The sequence below is a fragment of the Streptopelia decaocto genome (assembly GCF_964273445.1).
Source record: "Streptopelia decaocto genome assembly, chromosome: 9".
Taxonomy (NCBI): domain Eukaryota; kingdom Metazoa; phylum Chordata; class Aves; order Columbiformes; family Columbidae; genus Streptopelia; species Streptopelia decaocto.
In genome coordinates this window covers 20,727,425-20,749,295 of record NC_138664.1, presented here as the reverse complement: position 1 = coordinate 20,749,295, position 21,871 = coordinate 20,727,425, and the positions used below count along the sequence as shown (strand labels likewise).

At 51.2% G+C, this 21,871-nt stretch overlaps 1 protein-coding gene across 3 annotated transcripts in view; it reads right to left on the bottom strand.

Annotated features, from left to right (window-relative positions):
* The window catches only part of CPEB1 (cytoplasmic polyadenylation element binding protein 1), a gene marked incomplete at its 5' end in the record, with an annotated part of 33,596 nt that overhangs the window by 8,031 nt on the left and 3,694 nt on the right, over positions 1–21,871 (bottom strand). For 2 of the 3 annotated variants that reach the window (XM_082060942.1, XM_082060943.1), the window contains 2 exons: positions 857–1,083; positions 15,716–15,904. In XM_082060942.1, coding sequence (XP_081917068.1) covers positions 857–1,083; positions 15,716–15,904 — 416 coding nt within the window. Of the gene's footprint in view, positions 1–856; positions 1,084–15,715; positions 15,905–16,171; positions 16,222–21,871 lie in introns of those variants that run through there. The other variant, XM_082060944.1, reaches the window with a different exon arrangement.

Sequence of the window (21,871 nt, the reverse complement as noted above, 5' to 3'; positions counted from 1 at the left end):
AAGCCCTGCTGTCACCAGAGCCACTCACAGCTCAAGATCCTGAGTCTCCAGGATGGATTGTAGGAGAACTGACTCCACATCAAGTCAGCTGTGTCCTTCATGCCCACCCGAACACAAGGGTCAAGGCCAGGGCTGCACCTCAGCAGATCCAGGCACAGCTCAGGCCTGGTTTTAGCCTCGGGTGCTGAGGCACCCAGCAGCACCCACGGGGCTGACTGGAGCCAGGCTGTCCTGCTGGCACCCAGGGCTGCTGCTCACACTGCAGCGCAGAGCAGGTCAGTGAGACAGACACTCGCCTCGCTCGCCGGCTTCCAAATTTAGCTGTGCTTTAGGGAACAGGAACAGGCTAGACCCAGTTAGCTTTAGAAGAAACAGCCCTGAGATGCAGAAATGCAGCCAGCAAATGGGAAGGGCAATCAAAGGCAGGGACATGGAGCTCCCGAGAAGCCCAGGCTGAGGCCTGGAGACAGCTGTGCTGATCAGCCACCTCACTGCAGGGATCAGGGCACAGACACCCTCCTGCCACACAAGCATTCACTCCCCTCCAGGGGCTACATTAACCCTTTAGGGCTGCAAGCACAAAGCCAAAAAGCCCTAACATTTTTTTTAGGAAAAAAAATTACAAGGATACTGGTAGCTTGTGCTGAAGGAGGATTGCATGATCAGCCCTCCTTCCAAACCCTGGGCCATAGCAGAACCTTGCTGTGTCAGTGTGGGCACAACAGCTCCCTCCAGCACTCCCTCCTCTTCCCAAGCAGGCAGGGCTGCAGCTCACAGCCCCCCCAGCTCTGCCATGCTCCCCAGAAACACAGCACAACACCAGCAACCCCCAAGCAGGTGCAAAACCCAAACTTACAATCAAATCTGAGAGGTGGTCAGAGCCAGAGCTGAAGCCGCTGGTGTCAGAGTCCGAGGGGCTGCTGGAGCGGGAGTCCAGGAGGGAGCGGGAGTCCAGGCGGGAGTTCCTCAGCATTGGCGTGGAAAACTTCTCAGACAGATCTGAACCAATAGGGTCTGGAGGCAGGAAACCCAGCGGGGGCTTCCCTAGGACATTCCCGAGAGGGTTACTCAGCATGCTGAGAACTGCAACAGAGTAAGAGCCCATCAGTGCTGCAGCATGACACATCTCCTTCCCTCCTGGCACTCGTGGCAGAGGCCCAGGAGGGCACCAGGCTCCAGCAGCCCACAAACAGCTCGTCTGGCAGGTGGCACACCCAGGAGGTACCAAACCTCCACAGCGCTCTGGAAAGGCTGCATGCTCTTTGCTGTGGGTCACAGCCCCATGCCACACAGCTGGAGTCCACAGAAGCAGCCATGGGTGACAAAAGCGAGGGTGGGTCACTAGATCAGCTGGGAGATCCCATTTGATCAGAAGCAGAACTGAAGCCCCCATGTCATAGTTATGGAGCTTGAGATGCTCCAGACAGGCCTCTGTGCCATTACACTAGGAGGTTTTCTTTGCTGCTTGTGCTGGAACAAGCTCAGCAGAGGCATCTACTCACAGTTTTAGAAACTGGGGGGCACAGACCAGGCCCACAGCTGCACACACCAGTGCCTAGGCTGAGAACAGCAAGGCCTGGCTCATTAGCAGGCATTTGCAGGCTCAGAGGTGAGCCCCAACAGGAGATGGCTACAGGCAGCCAGCGACATGCCAGCCTGGCTGCTGACAAAGACGCCTCCCAGCGGCGAGCCCCGTCCCCAGAATGCTCACAACAGCCTGTTTGGTCAGGCCTTGCCCAAGAGCCAACAGACAAGCACGCACCAGACCACTCCCCTCGCACAGCAGCAGGTTTTCCAACCACTGAGAACCCAAGCAAGGAAATTTCTCCCTGTGAACTGAGCAACCCCCCCCAGCAGAGCACCAGGCCACCAATGGGTCACAAAAGTCCTGCCCTGCTCCACAGCTCAGCTGCCACCCCAGAGAGGGAACGCAGGGATCCCATGGGGACACAACAGCAGCCAGCTCTATTCAAGATGAGCAAGTCTCAGCAAGCTGGACATGTCCCCAAACCAAAAGAAAAGAGCAAAGCGTTCAAGAAATGGTTTTAATTATTCAGAGGCTGCAAAACAAGGCAGCTCGCCCTGAAGCTTTCAGTTTGCAACAAAGCAAGCTTGCGATCCAGTTGATATCCTCCAGCCTCACCTGATCCAAACCAGCAAGGGCCACAAGGTTAACCCAGATTTTCAGTAGTTTTTGTGCAAAATAATCCAAACTACTGCCCAAACTAGATGAGTAAAAAAATGCCATCATGCTCAAGTGCAGTCAGACATCAGTACCAACTCAGTGCCAGGGAAAGTTTGAGTGTGCTCAAAGTGAGATGCTGGGACATACCCACCCCAAGGTGTGTTACACAGCAACATACCTGCACAGAGCTGGTGTCTCCAGCCTCACACTGCAGCAAGAAACCTCAAAACAGCCACAGAAACCCCAGACAGGTAGAGGTGTGTCCTTCACTTGAAGCATCAACCTCCTCCCAAGGCAGAGCTGGTCTGCAGAAGCTGTCAGCAAGTCACAACATCTTCCCACATTTACAGAGCTTTATCCCTGCGAGTTTCCCCAATAGAGGCACAGACTCATTTCAGCTGCAACACAGGACTATGAACTCCGACCGCACTTGGAAAAGGGCCTCCTGCCCAAATATCTGTTCCAGCTCTCCCCAAAAGCAGCACCTGCACTGACACCCAGCCCTGCAGCCACAGAAAAACCTGGTTGGTACTCACCCTGGGCAGAGCAGGAAGAGCAGCAGCCGCCCCGTGGGGCTGCGGCGCGTTGGCCGGGGGAAAAAGCTGCGGCAGACAGCGTGAGGCAGGGAGGAGACTGCTCCCTCCTCGTCACTGCTCCGGGCAGGGCACAGCATCTCCCGGCACAGGCCAGCCGCGCCACCACGCTGCTTTGCCGACTTCTCCGAAGCCACGTGACGCATTTAAAAATACAGCCAGCGTATTGTTTGAGGGAGACAGCTGAATTTGTTAAACAGGCTCAAAAATCTGATTAGTCACTGAACAGTGCAAGAGTCAAAGCAAAGGAGCTGATGCCACGGCCCGAGCCTCATTGCTGACAAACACCTCTGCCATTGAGCGGGGGGTTGTAATGCTGGGCAGAGCAGCCCTGCACAGACCCCGCGTGTGCAGCGTTCCTAGAGACCCACAGCGGCAAACACCACACAGACAATGCCATCCTGCCCCTCACCTCCTGCTTATCGGGGAGGTGGGACCAGAGTTCCACTTGCGATGCACCAGCAAGGGTTGAGGGGCTCAGCAGGAGCACCCAAAGGTGTCCCAGGGTCCAGCTGCTCTGCCCCATTTCTTTCACCCCCATCTCTGCCACCACACTGCCACACTCACACATTTGCTCTTAGGATTGCTCAGCTGTCACCATGGCTAGAAAACCAGTAAGACCAGTATGAGTAGCAGGATTACTGGCCTTTAAAGTGATCCGCTCCCTGGGCATCAGAGTTTCAGCACTTACCACCATGCAAAATCCTGCTGGCTACAAGTGACCCACTGCTAACCTGGTGTCCTGGCAGCGCTGACATCCCGCTGTGAACGCAGATGGATTTCATCCGCTCCAGAAGCTGTGACGGGTCTGAACAGGCAGCACTCAGTCACATGCTCTGCAGGCTGATCTGAGCTCACGGGAGACCCCACATCACCCCAGTGCATCTGAACCTGCCTCACTTGGTACCTACAGCTGCTCACAGGGACATCAGGAGGAAAAGCTGCAAAGCCACACTCAAAATTTCCTCCTTCGCAGTTGCTTAGCGATCAGGTTGCATCCCCTGAAGACAGTGTTTGCAGGTAGCCTAAGAAACATCAGAGAGACCAGATCTTATTTCTTACCCCCCAACTCCTGCCTGGGGGTTACCCACTGAACCCTCTCCCTGGGGAGGGGGCACAAGAGCCTGACAGAGGCTGCCCACCTGAAAGAAAGCCCTCCCATCACTGGGGCCACTCAAAAAAAGAAAAAGAACATCTACAATGCACACGACACCAGAAATTGCTGATGCATCTTGCCAAGATCCCAAAGTGAAGTAGCAAACATCAAAACTCAGACTATGAAAAAAGAACAACACCAAGTGCAAACATCTAAGTATTTTTCACATCTATGGGTGAAATTTTAACTGAAGGGTCAATGTGATTCTCATTCATCTGCCCACACCCAGCAGCTCTGCTGCCCAGAGCCATTTGCAGAAAGCTTCTGGAACTTTTCCTGCCTCCACTTGGAGCTGCAAGAGACGCACGTGCCAACGCTCCTTTGCAGGGGACAGCAAAAGGGGTGGCTTTTAATAGAAACTCAGCTCTGACTTTTGACTCGCTGCTGCAGCTTTAATGCCTGGATCGGGAGCCAGCATGCTCCATCTTCGAGCGCGTGAGCCAAACCCTGACGGATTTAAGAGCTCTGTGGAGCTGTCTCGACACCGGCGTGGCACTCCTCCAGCTCGCAGGCGCTCGGGTCGCTCTCTAGAGAGCAAACGTTTTATGAACCGCTCCTCCTCCTCAGCTGAGCTTTTGCTAGTAAAAGTGATCAGGACAATGCTGCTGCAATTAGTCCTCTTAATTCCTGCATCACCCCAGGGCCCCTAAAGATACCAGGGGAGCACACACAAGCATCGTGGACCCATCACACCTGAGCCAGATGTTTCACAGCACAAATCCACAGCTACACTGAGCCCACGGTGGTGGTTTCAACTCTTCAGGCCAACCCCAAACCATCTTTTCGATCCAATTACAAAGCCCTGAACTACTACATTTAAGGTGAATGCACCCAATCTCAAGCAGACCACTCCATCAGCGCAAGCTGCAATTCACAGTACCCACCTTGGGAAAGACACCCCAACTGATGCCCAACACCCAGCCAGCCACAGAACAACTTATTCTTCCAAGTGCCAGTTAGACTTGCAATTTAAGATCTTCAGCCCCTGCCCAGGACCTCAAAGCATGCAGCTGTCTTCCCTGTATACTATAATTTACAGCTGTTTAGGAATTAGACCTTTCTAGTAGCTTTGGCCAAGCCCATTTTATAAGAGATGGATGTAAAGTTGAGCCCTAAGAAGCAAGGCTCAGCAATGTTGGCAGCTCAGGAAAGGGCTCTGGGTAAATAAACCACCTTACCACTGTGCTGATAAATGATGCTTTAATGCCTTGAATAAGGCCTTAAGATAAGAACACAACACAGTGCATCCACTGAATGTATTCCTGACAGCTAGTGCTGACATAAAGCTCTGCCACCAGTAAGTTGTCCCTCCAAACAAGTACTTCAGCTTGGGTCTGTGGGAGACCACCCAGCAGAACAAGCCACTGGCAGAGCAGCGCTTGTGCTCTTAACCTGCCTAAAACTGGAGCAGAAGTCCAGGAGTAACCTCAAAACTGAGTCCTGCAGAAAGCAAAAGAACCTCTCACCTTACAGCTATCCAGCTCCTTCTGCTCAAGGTCTTTCCCCACATGGTAGGAATGTTGGTGGAAGCTTCTCTATAGAGGCAGAAAACAGCATTTGCCACAGGGCAGCACATGTCACAAGCCTGAAGGCACATGTAACTGTGGGTGTGCTCACGAGAAACTGGCATTAGTAGAACATCGTACCAGGCTGTAGATTATGTTACCAGCAATGTCTGGCACCTGCACGCTCAATGCGCAGGAGCTGGACACCACATTTGGCAGCAGCAGCCAGTGCCAGGCGAGCACATGCGTGCACTTTTTGAAGTCATGCTCCGAATGAGTATTTCATCCTCTGAATGCTCACCGCAGAGCTGCAGAAAGGCTGTTTAGAAGGGATCTGGACTTCTCTGAGCAGGTCTATAACACCAGGCCCTTCAGTGGGTCACCTTTGCTGGCTGGCACCCCCAGCAAGGTGAGACAAAGGGACATTTTAATCTCCAGAGATAGTTTGTCCACTGGGACATTACTCAGCATAGGAGGGATGGCAGAGTATCAAATCCTTCCCTTCATCCACCAATTACACCGAAAGTCCATCCTTCTTCCCCCATCTCCTTGCAGAGGTGATGAGATCAATAGGAAAGCTCTTACCAACAGAAGCCAGGCAGAAGAAATGGGTTTCAGTGCCACCATGGATACACCTGCCATGCCCAGAGGCTGCGGAGCCATCCGCACATTTGGGGCAGGGCAGAGGAGGAGGGAAACAGCACAACCGAGGCCCTGGAGACTGAACACAGTGCAGTTTCTTTTGTAATTCATCAAATAAGCTTGTAAAGAAGAAAAAAAAAAAGCTGATGTCCTAAACAATAGCCTGCTGCAGTTCCAGAAAAACAGCTCGTCTGCAGTTTTTACCGCCCAGCCAGACTCTGCCCCGGTGGGGTGGGAGCAGGCTGAATGTTTTAGTCAGCCAAAAAGCAGCACCTCCTACAGACACCAAGCAACTCCATGGCAAGGGAAACATTTGCATGTCTGAAAGGCAAACGGGCATCTTAACCACCTCCTACAGCTACAGTTAATGTCTCTGTAGTTACAGCAGCCATGCAGCCAGGATGCCAGAGTGAGTTTTCCCCCTCCATCACATACAAGCACCTTAAAACAACCACCTTGCTGCAGGAGAAGGGGGAAATCAATACCCCAGACTCATTTTAAGTGAAGTTTTAGTGCCTCACGCCCGCGGCCCTGGGACCTCGTGCTGCCAGCAAGGAGCCAGCACAGCTGCAGCCACAGCATGGGGAGTGCAGGGGACACCAAGAGAAGCTGCAGTGACACTCACAGGGACACAACACACTGTACAGGAACAGGTTTTGCTTGGCATAGGGAAGGCAGACACCACATTCCCATTCTGTTCAGTCATTAACAGGGAGCTCTTGCAGGCTCTTACAGTGCACAAAGCAACAGGAAAAGCTGCAGCAAGAGAAGTGGCACAACTTTTTCCTCTTAAGTGGTGCAGCCATGGGACAGGGCGCAGAGAAGCAGAGGGAATCTCCATCCTTAGGCCCTCAGTTCATCTGAGCAGGTTTGGTATTTCCAGAGGTCTTGTCCAGCTCAAATCCTCCTGATTTGATTATATTACCATCATTCCAATGGAGAAAAGTCAGTGCTGTTTGAGAAAAGTCACCTGAAGTAAGGCACACACATCTCCAGTACAATGCAACAGAACTCTCCATCATCTTGAGCCAACTGCCAACGTTCAAGAAAAGCACCTCCCAGAGCTGCAGATGTGATCAAACCAGCAATAACTGTCACCTAAATAGCAACTACTTTTTGTTTCTGAACTACAAAAGAGGAACCTCTGCCCTGACAGATTCCTCACGTGGGGCGGAGAAGAACTGAGGATATTCAGGCAGCTATTTCTGGTTTGCTAAGAAGGGGACAGGGGAATAAAGACAGGCAGCACGATCCCACAGCTGAACCACAGAATTAGAGTCAGGACACCTAAGGTCTATTCTTGGTTCCAGCATCAGTGTGGTAAGTCACTTCCCCGGTATGCCCTGAAAAATGGAAACAGCGACAAGTAGGAATACGGAGCAGCTTATCACATTAACAGAACTCACGGGTCTTCCTGCACTGGTGGGACCCAGCTGACCACAAGCCTTGCTGCCTCTTGAGGCAGCAGGGAATTTACCACTGTGTTTCTAGAAACAGAAAACAGATGCCCAAGGTAAATATAAAATCAGTAAAGACAGCTAAAACACAATTCAGGATGAGAAGCGTGCCCGTAATTGCATTCACCAAGCAGACTGCCACAACTGCGTTTGTCTTTAAAAAGATCAGAACATTGAAATGCAGCAGGGTTTAACATGTATCAGTCCCAGAGGGATTTAAAAGCCAACATATTCAGGTCAAATTCTGCACAACAAGCTTCAGCTTCACAAGCCTCAAGAACAAAACACTTCTATATTTAAGTACCAAACTCCTCTCAATTATCTGCTGCAACATCCAGGGTGCAAACTCTGCAGCATGTGTTACTTTAGGTGCTAACAAGGATGCAACTGACTCATTTTCACCACAGTTTGTAGGGTGTTGAATCCATCAGGATATCACCTTTGGGGGAAAGTACGTTCTCTATAGGGGGAGCAGGCTGGTGGCCGTACCCCTTTGGGCAAGATAGCAGGCTGCAGTAAAGGAAAAACAACTGAAAAAAAAGACAACCTTTAGTCCCAAATGCAATCTGATTTGAAAAATGGCACACAAGCCTGACTAAGGCATTCAGCTGGCACAAAGCCACATATTTCATCAGGAGACTGGCACAGCCAGTACCATCAGTGACGCCTGCAGCTTCCCAGTTACCTTCCAGAAGACTCAGGTGCAGAATCACAGCTTCAGGGGTTTGCTTCACCTTCCCTCTTCACTCCTGGGGAGAAAACATGCCAGAGGGGCAGGGAGGGAAGCCAGGCGTTTCCCTGCAGCCGTCTCCAACAGACGGCGGCTGCTGCCGTGTCTGAGCGCAGCCTCTGAGCTGGCAGCAGCACAGACATCACCTGTGATTCAGCTCTTTTGCCAGCGCCCAAAGGGACCATGCACAAGGTGCCAAGACAGAAGATGCGGCACCAGCTGAAGACACCCCTGTTGTTAATCCAGGCCCATGGTGGCACCAGAAAGCACCTGTGTGGTGACAGTGAGGACCATGTACCTTTTGGAAGTGGACTCTTTCAGAGCCAGCTCAGAGGTGCCCATTTAAACCAGCATTGTTCTGGGAACAAGACAGCCCATGGAATTGGTTTCTACAGCCCCCATGGGCTACGCTACTTTTGCCACCCTCTAGCAGCTTTCCCATCCTGCTTTGAGCAGGAGCTTGGGACTAGATAACCTTGAGAGGTCCCTTCCAACTTGAGTTACGCTGCCACCCTAAAGACAGCAAGGTGGCCCAAAAGGTCCTCTCACAGCAGTCCCAGGTGGAGTCACCACACAACATCTCAGCAGGATTTCAGCTGTACAAACCAGCCAAACGCTGGCCCTGTCCCTAGTGTTCCTTCTAACAGTGGCACTGAGGCAAAAACACACTTAGGGTCTTTTTTAGAGAGTTACCTTATTACCACCGATGAGCTACAGCAGGCAAAGCCTTTCACTGAGCATCCCAGCCATTGCTTAGACATCTAACAGTGCAAGGGATGGAGAAAAAACAACCCACCACATCTGGCAGAATCCTGGGGATGAATCTCACCTGGAATCAAAGCTTGTACACATATAAACCACCCTGCCACTACCTCCAGTATCAGTCACAAAAAAAAGGCCAGGCTATTAGTTGCCTGGGGTAGCTCAGGGGTACCAAACAGCCACATTGATGCTCTCCTCAAAATGGAACATGCTTGTTAAGGCAGATTTCAGGAGCTGGCACACAGTTCAGACTGCAACTCGAGTAAAAAACTTATAGACAAGCTCCATGAGCCCAATGTATTTGTTGCTCACACCAGCATCACCAGGTAGCTCCAGAGGCTGCAATAAGACATCCTTCCCCAACAGAAGGTTTTGGTTGGTGCGTGCCTGCTCCTGCAAGCCACCTCCAGCACAAGAGTGCCCTGACCCACTTCAGTCCTCACTGGATACAGGCCGAGATGCTGGTTAGGTTCTCATCCCAGTTACTCATCTATTTGCATTATTTTACAGCATCAGTGCAAATGAAATCTGTTTAGGAGATGCTCAAATGGAAGCTTTAAGAGGTGGATTAAGAGCTACTTCCATTAGAAAGCAATTCCAAACTCAGAGTTTTGATACTTGTTTTACTTATTTGATACATATTTTCTTCTGTTAAGGATCAAATACTGCTGCCAGATGAGCAGTCTGCAGCTATTAAGTGCTCTCTGCTTTCTACTCTGCAGCATGGCTGGCTCCAGCTAGTAGTTGAAAATATATATCTATAAAAATCAGCCCACGGAGCATGAGCAGCCCTTGCTGAAACATGCTCAGGACACAAGCACCCATTAAGCATCCATGCCAAGTACACCCTCAGAAAAGCGCTACAGGAGCTACGATGGCATGGGGCAAGCTTGCAGTAAGGCCGTCTTGGGCACTCCTGAAGCATGATGGCCAAGGAGGGCACCACGCGAGTCACAGCAGCTCACAGCTTTGCTCCCGTGCACAATTATTACCATTAACTCCACACTGAAGGCACCACCAGTATGTTTGTGGTTCCACAACAAAGCCCTGAGCAAGGCTGGTCCAGAAGGACCAAGGCTTAACAGGCAGCTGCTGGGAAAGCCCGTCCTCCTTCCAAGGCAACAAACAACACCAAAAACATGAGGAATTCAGGATTCCCACCACCGGCAAGTCTTTGGTTACCATTTTGCCTGAATCAGATGCAGGTTTAAGTCCAGCAAGAAGTGGTCTTGCCCCAACATAATCAGTCATACCATCCACACTACAATGGAGCCTTTTGAGTTTTCTAGGCAGACTTGAGCTTAAATCTGAACAAATCTCAGGGTAAAGTACTCCCTGGACCTGAGTGCTCACCTGTCACTAGAGAGCAAAGTCTTTCTTGAATACTCTCTGGTCACACCCTAGAAGCTGAGGTCTTCTACCAGAATGAACCTCAGAAACCTTCCTCTAGCACAAGAAGGATTTTCCTGCAGGAGTTGAGGGCACATCTAGGCAGTGACCATCTTCCAAAGCCACTTGTGCAAAAGACAGGGGGTAAAAGAACAGGGAGAGACCCAAACATGCAGAGGGACACAACAGAGGTGGCAATGGAGCAGGTACTCTGCACCATAGATTTGTGTAGCAGCAAGTTAAATTGCAAGGGGAGATATGGGGGACTTCCCTCCCCCAAATCCACTGACCCTCTAAGTTCTTCCACAAGCTTTGTGGCTTGAACACCCAAACCAACAGCTCGAGGAAGGCCACTTATTAACAACAACCAGCCCCAGACCGATTAGCAGCTCACTAGGGGAGTGTTTCTCAGGTGTCTGCCACCACACACACAGCATTTCTGAGGAGTCTGAAAACAGCCCGTCCCAGGGGAGCAGCTTAGAGTCCCTCCTGCTGTTACAGAGAAGAAAGGCTTTGAGTCCATGACAACAACCACACTGCCTTCTGTGAAACAGGTCTTCTCTTTCATCCTTCAGAGATAGGGTTTTGCCTTGAAGACTTCAGAGTGATCCACACTCGGAGGCCTCAGCTATCTGCCAGCAACACACAGGCTGCCTGCAGGCCTAGCCTAGCTGATTTTAAGCAACTGCAAATAATAAGGACATTCAAGCTTATTGCAGAAGTTGCTGTGCTCTGGGAAGCAGGAGAACCAAGGGCTGGAAAGATCCAGCAATGCACCCCAGCACCAGAGCAACTGGAGCTGTAACCTTGCAGGCTAAAGGATGAGACAGCAGCAGCCACCCTGGAGAAGGCTAGAGCTGCAGTCTCAAGAGCAAATCCAAGGAAAGAAAAAAGCTCAAATCTGTTGCTGCACCAGCAGCTTTAGGGTCACACACCAAGCAGAGAGGCAGATACAGCAAGATCATTCATCTGACACCATCAGGAAGGCTCACCTGATCAGGCTAGGCTCACCTAGAGAGGCAGATGTCCTCTGCGGAAGAAAAGCTCATCCTCCTGGAAACATCCTTGCAGGTCAGCATCACAAACTTAGCATTAGCAGACCAGTTTTAGGATGATTTCCCAGTGGGAAAGTCTGTCTGTCCCACATAGGGTTGGTCTCAGCCTCCCGATGTAGGGCAGGCCAGGCCAGCTGGCACACAAGCTAAAAAACCAGCCGGGGAGACCCAAAATCTGCACACGGATCTGCCTGTGTACTGCTGTCACCTGTTCTCTAGGCAAAAATTGGATCGAGACCCCATTTGCTTGTGCTCCTTGAGGAACAGGGCAGTAAAGGTAAAGGATACCACCAAGGGCAGTCCCATCTCACTGCCTCTTAACCCCTTCTTGCCTCTGTGGAGAGATGAACTTGAAGGTGTCAATGTAAGTGACTGCTTACTACAAGGCTACTTTAAAGAAAAGGAAACACTGCCTCAAGAAATACAGCCAGGAATGACAGGGCTGGAAGCATTCAAGGCCTGTTTCCTGCAAAGGCTCCTCCACAGGCCACAGAGGAGGTTTCTGGGACTCGCTGAAGTATTTCCAGCCTGACAGATCTTAGTGGCAGCAGCGGGTTTGAGATGCCTTCCCTGCTATGAGACAGCAGTTCAATCCTACAGTGTGTAAATGCTGGCAGCTCAAGCCTGCAGCAGCCACTGCCTCCTGGAGAGGTTCTCTCCAGCACATCCGGCACCCCCTCAGAACATTACGGTGCTGGACCCAAGAGCAAAACTTGTCACAAATAACCCTCTCTGGGTGCAAGGGGTTCAGCAGCCCCTTGGGAAGGGGGACGTAGGCAGGATTAGAGTGTACAGACCGGCCCTGCTGTTCTCTGGCCTCCTCCGGCACAGCCCTGGCACCTGATCCCACTGCACCAAGCTGCACGGTGACACCGCCCTGGCAGTGCAAGGTGACACCAGCAGGGCTGGCAGCCAAAGGTCCTTCCCAGGCCGAGCACTCCGCACTGGCAGGGACTACGCAGGCAAGAGAGGAGGTCCCAGCTCATCAGTACTCAAGCTCAGGCACTGCAGGGGACCACATCAGCAGTATTTTTAGCCTGATTGTTAGGGTTTTTTTTTTGCATTTCCACCCTTCCAACCCTGTGGGTCTGTGCAGCTGAGTCACTGCTGGAACCTTCCAAACACTTGGGCGCCAGTGGCATAACAGCTCTGCTTGGCAGCGCTGTCCCCAGAGACATCCCAGCCCTGCTGCAGCCCCACCTGCCCTCAGGACACTCCGGAGGCCCCAGCCCATGGGGCCAGGCCAGCTGCAGCCTCCCAGGCCTCAGCACTGGGCATCAGGAGTACCTGGACACAGCAGCATCCTCTCTACGTCCCTTTCTCCATCACAGCATGGGCAGGCCACCTGGAAGCATCAGCATCTGCCAGCTCCTCAGATCTGTACAGCTTTCAGATACAGGAACACTGCCTTGCCACCCAGAGAGGAGCACCTCAGAAGATGCTCCTGAACTACAAGATCTCCGCTCCCAAGGAGCTTAACATTGCCACTCCAGGGCCCGCACAGAGGAGGAAAAGAGATGAGGCTCTGCAGATATGGGTAGGCTGAAGTGATACAACAGCTGTGCACAGATATCAGCCTTTCGCTTCTCCAGTCAGTGTACACCATGCCCACAGCTCTCAGAGCAGAAAAGCAACGGCATCCCAGGCCAACGAGCACTCCTGGCCCAGCTGCTGCTCACTCAGTATGGGAAGGTGGGATTGAGAAGAAGAACACTGTCTTAGGACCATGAGACCCCCAGCTATACAGCCCTAGACCTGTGCACAGCCTCTGTAAGCCAGAGGCTCCTCTGTGCAAGCAGCACAGCTGCATTTGGGCCCACATGCCTGCCACACTCCCCTCACATACCAAGGGGAATATGAGGAGTGAGAAGAGACGAACAGGCCTCTCCAGACAGTATTGGGTGCCATCCTCCAGCAGCTGTTCCACATGTTGTCACAAACAGCAGTGGGGTGCAGATGGCCCAAGCCCAGGGCAGTGCCACACTCAGATCCTTCCCAGGGCTCTGCGGCAGGTGGGAGCTCCAGCTCGATGCACTGCAGTCAGCAAGGGCGCCTGACACCAGATGCAACCTTCGTGAGCAGGGAGGTCACCAGAGAACCTTCAAATCACCGCCAAATCAATCTCCCTCCTGAAACCAGAGGTCCCTTCACCCTTGACAGTAATACCCACCCCCCCGACTCCACTTGGCCCTGTCACCCAACCTGCGAGGCACAGGGCCGGCCAGGGGCTTGTGCAACCACTGCTCGTCTGCCTGCCGAAGAGCTGCAGAGACATCTGCGCCTCTGCCAAGACAGCCTGGTGGGAAGCTGGCCAAGAGAGCGCTGGAGACTGCTCCAGCAGATCAGGTGGGGCTGGGACAGCCGCCTCGGTGTGCGACAGCCCTTGTTCCGCAGCGCCATTGTGCACCGAGACCCAGGCGCTGTGGCTGCCAGCAGCAGCAGCACCATTGAGCAGGGATGTTTAAGTGTGCTCTTTAACGTAAAGATGCTATAACATGGGTTTGGTGCCCCATAGTCTAACAACCATCGGTGCAGAGCTCTAAGGCACTACTGCACCAGAATAACTTTCATTTCTCCCTCCTCCTTCAAGGTTTCAGCTGGCAACAAAAAGAGGACAGATACCAAGCATGTGGCATTCCCTGGTTCATTCAGGGAAGCCCAGAGGACCATGTGCTGGAGCACAGCAAAGCTTAATAAAACTACCGCAGCCTGACCGCAAGCAGACCCTAAGTGCCAGTGCTGGGGCCCACAGGCAGGCCTGGACCCTAAGTCTGCTGGAAATCAGATGTAAAAACTCCAGTGAGCTGTGCTGATCAAGCTGTTGTTTCAAACCCCACTACCTCACAAGTGATTATTTTTGTTTTGTTTTACAACCCATGCAGCAACATCCAGGACTGTGTCCCAGCAGCTCTTCCTATCCTGAGAGCAGCATCCCCTGGACATCAGAGGTGGTCGACAGCACCCCCTTGTCCCCCCCAAACATCTGTGAGCAAATCCCACTGCCCAGGCCACCCCAGAAGCCATCGACATTCCTGTCAGCACGGACTTGACGCCTGGGGCCTCCTGTGTCACCCAAGTCTGCCCACAGATGCACTACCCTTTTAACAAAGCAGCAGCGTGCTGCTATAAAGGGATGAGTTTCTGTAGCAACCAGGCTGAACTTGTACAAACTCTGCCAAAACACTAGATCTTTCCATGGACTGCTACTTGAACGAGCACAGCACTATTTGTGAAACTGGTTTTTACAGCGCTCAGAGGCTGGGAAGCAAACTCTTCCCTCTGTTTTACCCCCTGCTCCGTCACCAGGCCGAGCAGATGCATTAAGTTTGTGCACACAGCACCCCTTTCTCCTCCTGCAATTTTACAGAGAAGGCTGGTGCCTCTGGAAGAGTTAACTGGACCCTGCATCACTCTAGCACCCCAAAACCTCCCCATCTGATCCCAGCTGCAAAACCACACTGGAGAGGATAGAGGGGGAAGGGCAAACCAGCCAGCAGCACGTGGCTGCAAGCCCACACCCCGCCAAGCACGTAGGTTTGTGCTGGACCAAAAGAGTTAAAGCAAGAAGCCATTCCACAGCATCTCCTCCAGCCCACTGCTAGGCACAGACCGCTATTTCTAGTTGAACGTGGGAGTGGAGAAAGATCCCTCCACATCTTCCATGCAGCCTGTGAGCTGCCGGCTGAAGTTGTGAGTCGGCTGCACCTACCACACCCCATGGGCAGAGTTGGGCAAGCAACAGCACTGTAGGGTAGGAGCAAGTGGTGCTGTCTGGATACTCACAGTCAGGTAAGGGGGGGTACCTTCTCCAAGCATGCACACCCCTGCCTGCAGAGCTACCCACCCCCAGGGATTTTCACAGGCTGCTGGAGTGAAGTTCGGCATCACTCCCACCCGGTGTGTTCAGCCTCCTGACACCACACTCCCACCCACACTCCCTCCAAATGCAGAGAGGATTTCTCCCCTCTCTGTGAGGTTGTTACAGCACTGAGGAAAACATAGGCCTGGGCACTTTTCGTCTGCAGTGAACTGACAGCAGAGCAGAGGGGGCTGTGGCACAGCCAGCCACAGCCTCCCCAACTCAACCACCACATTATACAAGCATTACAGGTCCAGAAGCCCCCATCAGTAACTGCAAGCACTCCGTTACACAAGCAAATTGCTCCGCGTTAGCTTTAAAACGCCCCCAAAATAAAAAAAAGGAATCCAACAAGTGTTGCTGCATGTGTCAGCAGACTCACCGGACTGTGGGCTGGTTTGTGCTGCAGCTTCAGAGTCCTGGGTGCTCCAGGGTCTGTCCCACCCTGTCAGGTTGAGGGACTGCAGGCCAAGGCACAGATCGTTGGTGTCTGGGAGGCCACGGGAAGACTCTTGCGTGGACGTGGGGAAAAGCATCCTGCTTGCCACTGCTTCTTCAGAGTCCTGGAAGTCTGCTCAGATTGAGAACAAACAGAAGCTTGAGAGTTCAGGGCTGCTTTTTTTCTTTTTTAAAAAAAGGAGTTTTCCGAAGCGTTAAGCCCCGAGCCAGGTCTCGTGCTGCTCTGAAGCCACGGCTTCTGCAACTAGCAGTTGAACCCCAAAAGGGAGGGCTACCATATGTCCAGAAACCAGCCCCCCACCCCCCTCAGCCCCTCCACCTTCCTATCCCGTCTGCATTACTGACTGGGTCAGCATGTGACCAGGCTGCTGATGCTTACTGTGCTGACAGTGACGTCACTCAGCCATGCAAGACTGCATCAGCTCTTACAAAATCAAAGGTAAGAAGAAAGGAGAAGATTTTTCCCCAAAAGACAAGGCAGCAGGAGGAGAGGTGCAGCTCCAGTGAACGGGGGAGGCAGGCAGCACAAAAGCAGGGCTCCCCGATCCGACACAGCAGCCCGGCTGGAGGCAGCGATCCCCCCAGCAACGCCGACAGCAGCAGCAGCGACAGAGCAGACAGTTAGTTCGAGTGCTACCCAGCTCTCCTGTCCCCGCCTCCCTCCACCCACAAAACCCAAAAACACTTTAGTCCTGGCCAGCCTCCAGCTGCTGGCTCTAATTCAGAGCCCGATGCAAAGCTTTGCAATTCTGCTAGCATAATCTATTTGGTTCAACTTGGCCACTGTGCCTCACTGACTCTGCATTGTTTACCACTGAGTAACGAGGATAACCTTCAACCCTGCTGCTACCCAGAGAGATGTCCACCATCCCAGTCCAGCCCACATGAGCACATCATGTTGGCACAGAGGACAGCACCCAATTCAAATCAGGAATTTTTTTAAGGCTGCCTGGTCCCCCCCTTTCCCAGTCCTCCCCTTCCCTAGGGGGTGTTCACAACCCCACGGTACTGGAGACACCGGATTCTTGCCTCGGTTTAAGCCTGTGCCAACAGCCTAAGGAAACGCAGCAGGTTCACAGTCTGAGAATTCCAGTTTAATGCAGGGATGTGGGGGCTGATGAAACCACAAGATGCTCAGCTGTGTTACCCAAAATCTGAGTCAGAGGGCATTTAAAAGCCAGCTACCAAGCAGCAGCAGCTGTCTCCTCCTCCTCCTCCCTGCGCGCCCTCCCCCTGTGCCATCAGATGTACACCTCGCACACACCAGCCAGGCTGCAGTGACTCCAGCCTGTCACGTTATCCCTCACGTGCGGCCCAGACAGCATCCCCAGCCTCTTTTGCCACATGCACAGCCACATCCTGGACCACTAGCCAAGCCCAGCAAGGCCCCACCATCAGCTGGATGTCCTATGCAAGACTCAGGCCACTGCCATCACCTCACCTCCACCCCACATTGATTTGGAGAGCACCAGCATTTCCAGATCACCAAGGGGGAAGCTGAAACACTGGGGTCAGGATGAGAGCAGCTAAAACCGTAACTGCTGGCATCACTCTGCCTTCCCAGCTCTTCACCAGAATGGGGTTTTCTTCTCCCCTACTAGCACTAGTACAAGCTGCAGTGCCAACTCAGTCACATTACTATCAAGCACCTATAACAGCATTGAATATTCCTCCGAGAGCATCACGCTGCATCTTCAGCAGGGGATTTCAGTGCATTAATTCTTCCAGTCTAGTTTTCAGATTGCTTGTTTTGGACAGGCCCTAAAACCCGTTTATAATGCAGCTGTAGGGAGGAGAGGATGAAGGCACATTGCTCTGACAACTCAGTTCCCACAGCAACCATAACTTGCCCATATGAATATGGAACACTTTTGCATTTATGAAAATGCACAAGTGCTCTGCTCTAGCCCAGATCCCCAGCAGCAGGAAACTACCTTCTTTTTGGGGATCAGAATCTTACTGGGTTTTAGGCTGTCTTCAAGATTAATTCCCACCAAGTTTTCACAGACACAGAATACTGACCAACAGCACAACTCAAATCCCACCCAGAGTCCCCCATCCAACCTCCTGGATGAAAACCACCACTGAAGAAATAAGGAAAATGTGGAACAAATTCATCAGCCACAGGAAATGCTCACTCCACAGCATCCAGCCACATTTTCCCTAGCTATCTACATTTTTCAGGAAGTAAGCTGTTTTGTTTAAATCCAATCAGATTCAAGTTCAAGAGATCTACATTTCCCTCTGATTACTTCAGTCTACATTAAAGACAAGCTCCCTGCAATTCAGCTATGGGTAAACTGCTGAATCAGAGTAGAAATTGCTTAGATAACCAGCATTTTTAGGTAGACCTTTTCCCATCTGAAGCAAACAGCCAGCACAAGTCCACTTCCCCTTTAACACTCCCAGCCACACCGAAAGTTGGATACAGGTCATCGAGGAAAACCACAAACTAGTAGTTAAACAGATCTCTGGAATAGTTATTTTCAAATTCAGAGTCTGGAAGTTTGTTACAAAGAAATCAATTGTTGATGGAAGACAAAACAAATAGGGTACTGGGGCAGGAAAAAATTTCCTACAAAAACTCAGCCTAAAGAGTCAAAACCTCAAGTTAGTTATAAGTAAACATCTCCCAAATACAAAATAGTTTCATTCTGCAACCTGACACAGCCCAACCCAGCCCAAATGCTTTGCTGCAGACTTTTCCAAGCCCCACGAACCAGCACAAGTTTTTCCAACCTGGATTTTTCCCCGGAGTTGCCACTGGACACCAACCATCCTGGCAGAGGAAGCCGCACCGTGCTGGGCTTGTGCCCGAGCGTCTGGAAGAGCCCAAGCTCCTGCCTCCCGAGCTGGTTAGGTTGGATTTCAACAGCATCACAAGAAGCAAGTCCTTAGTAAAACGCTCCCGTGCAGGTCTTGGAGCAGGCGGCTGTCCTGGATGGCGTCCTCCTGTCTGTCCAGGAGATCCCTGGAGCCAGGGTGCAGCACAGGCTGAGCAGCTTTCCACACCACCACTGCATTTTTCAGACTTCAAATGTTAGCACCGCATTTAAGATATTTCAAAGGCTTCTTGAAGGCGAGCATCTCCACACAGTTCAGCTCTTAAACTGCAGTTAAACTCTCCCAGCCCAGACAACTCACACAAGCTGCAGCCACAGCCACTTGTCCCCACCCCAGCACTCCCTCCCCACTCACACCAGTTTAGGCAGATGCATTTCCATACAGGAAGCTGGTTTGAGGAGCTCATCTGGTTAAAACCAAGCCACCAGGAGTTAGTCTGAGCTCAGCTCATTCCCCTAATCTGGTATGTAGTGTGGCTGCACCAGCCAGGCATTTGAAACAGCAAAATATTTAGAAAATTACAGCCTAAGCCCATGTGGAGGGGACAAGCAGGGACTGGGATCAGGAGCGTAACCCACAGGCAGTTTGGAGCAGGTAAGTTAGGACTAGGAGAGCCAAAAGTGATTCAGTCCCTGTCCTGCAGGAGCAGCATCTGTGTCATCAGGCTTACTCTTGAGAGGTAGCACTACTTTCAAGCACAAAGACATTCAGATGTTTGAGATTTCCAGGCTTAAACCACCTGCCAAAACAGCTAAATATCCAGCAAATGGATTTTAGCTGGAAGAGCCAGAAAATCTAGAGAAAGAAGGCAACAGAATGGTTAAGCAAACATGAACCAAACAAGCTAGATCCTACTCATACCGCCTCTGCGGCCACAAAGAGGTCTGCCTTTGCTCCCACGTGCTAATTTCTAGCAGAATCCAAGTTCTAGCAGAATCTGAGTAGAGAGGAAGCCCCTCCATGAACAAGGTCTGATTTTATAGAACAGGGGAAGGATAAGCACAGCTCAGCTGTAAGTTCTGCACACTGACAAAACCAGACTCACCTCTTTGGGCTGCAGCCTTGTGGTCTAGAGCTCTGACCAAGGCAGAATTTCCAAACCAAATTCAGAAAAGAGGCATGGCCAGCATCTCTGCAGCCTTGGGATCACAAATGGGAAGACAGCTCACAGCACAAAGCATTGTTTTGCCTTTCACACCCCTTTACACCCCCAGTTTTAAAGGCTAGGAACTGCAGCCCTGAAAATTAAGCATCTCAAGTACATTTTGCACACAAAGCAAACGAGTCTCAAGTGAAGGCTTTTAGAGGATGAGCCAATTGTATTCCTAAGGTACACCAGGGATCATCAAGGCTTAGGAAAGCTCATTAGGCATAAACCAGTAGTTAGAAGAGGTTTTACTAAAATGCAACTATACATCTTCCCTGTAAGCTGAAAAATTCCTCAAGTGGAGACATTTGCTGCTGCACAACCTGTTTCACAGCCAAAGGAGTCTGCCTTCCTCCAGTGACCACAAACACTTCAATGGCTGGCACGCAACTATTTAAGCAATTAAGAGGGCACTGCAACTAGTCTTGCTGCTCTACCTACCCCTTCCAAGAGCAAGAGTCTGCCACGGGATTACAGCAAAGCCTGAACGTCAAGAAACCTGGTGCATCTTCAGCAACACCATCCAATTTGCAACCGCCGCAGAGTGAAACAGTTCTAGGCCAAGTCTGCAAAAGAACACTGTGATCTGCTTCCACTTGCAGATCTGATGAAGAAACCCATTTGCTAGAGCTACTTCCCAGCGCAGAAAAACATCACGCCCACATGAGCAAAGACCTGTTAATGTGACACTTGAAATATAAAGCCCAAAAGCAGAGGTAAGTAGGTGTGCACCTCTTTTGGGGCACAGGTGTTGAATTTCACCATTCTGGATGTGTGTCATCTGGCACACAACATTTATTTGGGGCAAGCAAATTGTTTTCAGCTGCCAGCTCCAGGTGAGCTCCTGTAAACAGTCTCTCTGTCTGTTAACCCCACAAACTCCAGGCAAACAGTGCTACATGTTGAGTCTTACAACATTATCTTCCTTTATTGAGACCACACACATCAGGTCAGCACTGTGACATTTCCTCATGGCTGCAGGGTAGTGAAGAACAGAGAAATGTACATTTTAGCACCAGAAAGCACTTTTCAGGTGGCTAAACAAGTGATAGGTCATTAATTGGCTGCAATTAAGAGCAAACAGGAAGCCTATTTAGTCATCAGCTAGGCTGGGTTTGCATTTGTCCTCCAGTTTTCCTTAAATAAAGCAGCCACTGAGAATAATTAGGACCTGATGGGCCACAACTAACAGCTTTTACACTGAACTTGGCCCCTTGAGCCACTCCCATGCACAGGAAGTCATTTAAGCATCTCCCATTTCTTCACACAATGGCCTGTCAACTTGTAGCAAAATAATGGCTGCTTTGTCTCAGTTAAATGAGCAGAGCTTAATGAAAGGGAAATCAATGCTGCTGGGACATTTGGGGTACCTGCGATCCTTTTAAATCCATTTGTTTTAAGCCACTATTGGCTTCAGTTGAAGTCAGCTTAGCTAGGTGAGTAAACGGGCATGCAAAAGCTGAAGAGGAAGCTTTACTCACTGTTCTACTTAATTAAGCTGAAGTTGTGCCTACTGAACAGGATGATGATGTCAAAAGCTGTTTTGTTTTGGTTGTTGAACCAAATCTGGTAACAGCACCTTCCACTTAGCAAGGTGGCAAAGCAAACAAACCACCTGCTACCTTCAGAAACTGGCTTTGCTCACATTCTTATTCAGACCAGTGATGAATACCCAAATCAGGTTTAAATTTGGGAGCAGACAACCAGGATCCCTGTGAAGCAGTTGCTCAAGGACAGGCTGCAGTCCAGCAGCACTGGTAGATGTTGACTCCTGCCTCTGATCGAGGCCACATTCTCTTTCCCATCTCCAACCCCACTCTAAAAGCCACCAAAGGTGAAACACAACCTTGCTGAGGAAGTTCCACCTTTCTTCAGAGAGGACTAAATCAGCCTGAAAGGCAGGTGTTTTGAAGCACCATGCAATCCTGTCCTAAAAGTTACTAGACAGGTTCTACAATTACAGCTTTCACCACACTGCTGCACTGTACCCTTTGGTTTGGGCCACTAAGCTAAGCCTAAGCTTGGGAAACTCCTGCAGCAAGCACCCATGAGCCACTGCAACAGTGGTAAGGCTGGGCCTGACAGCTC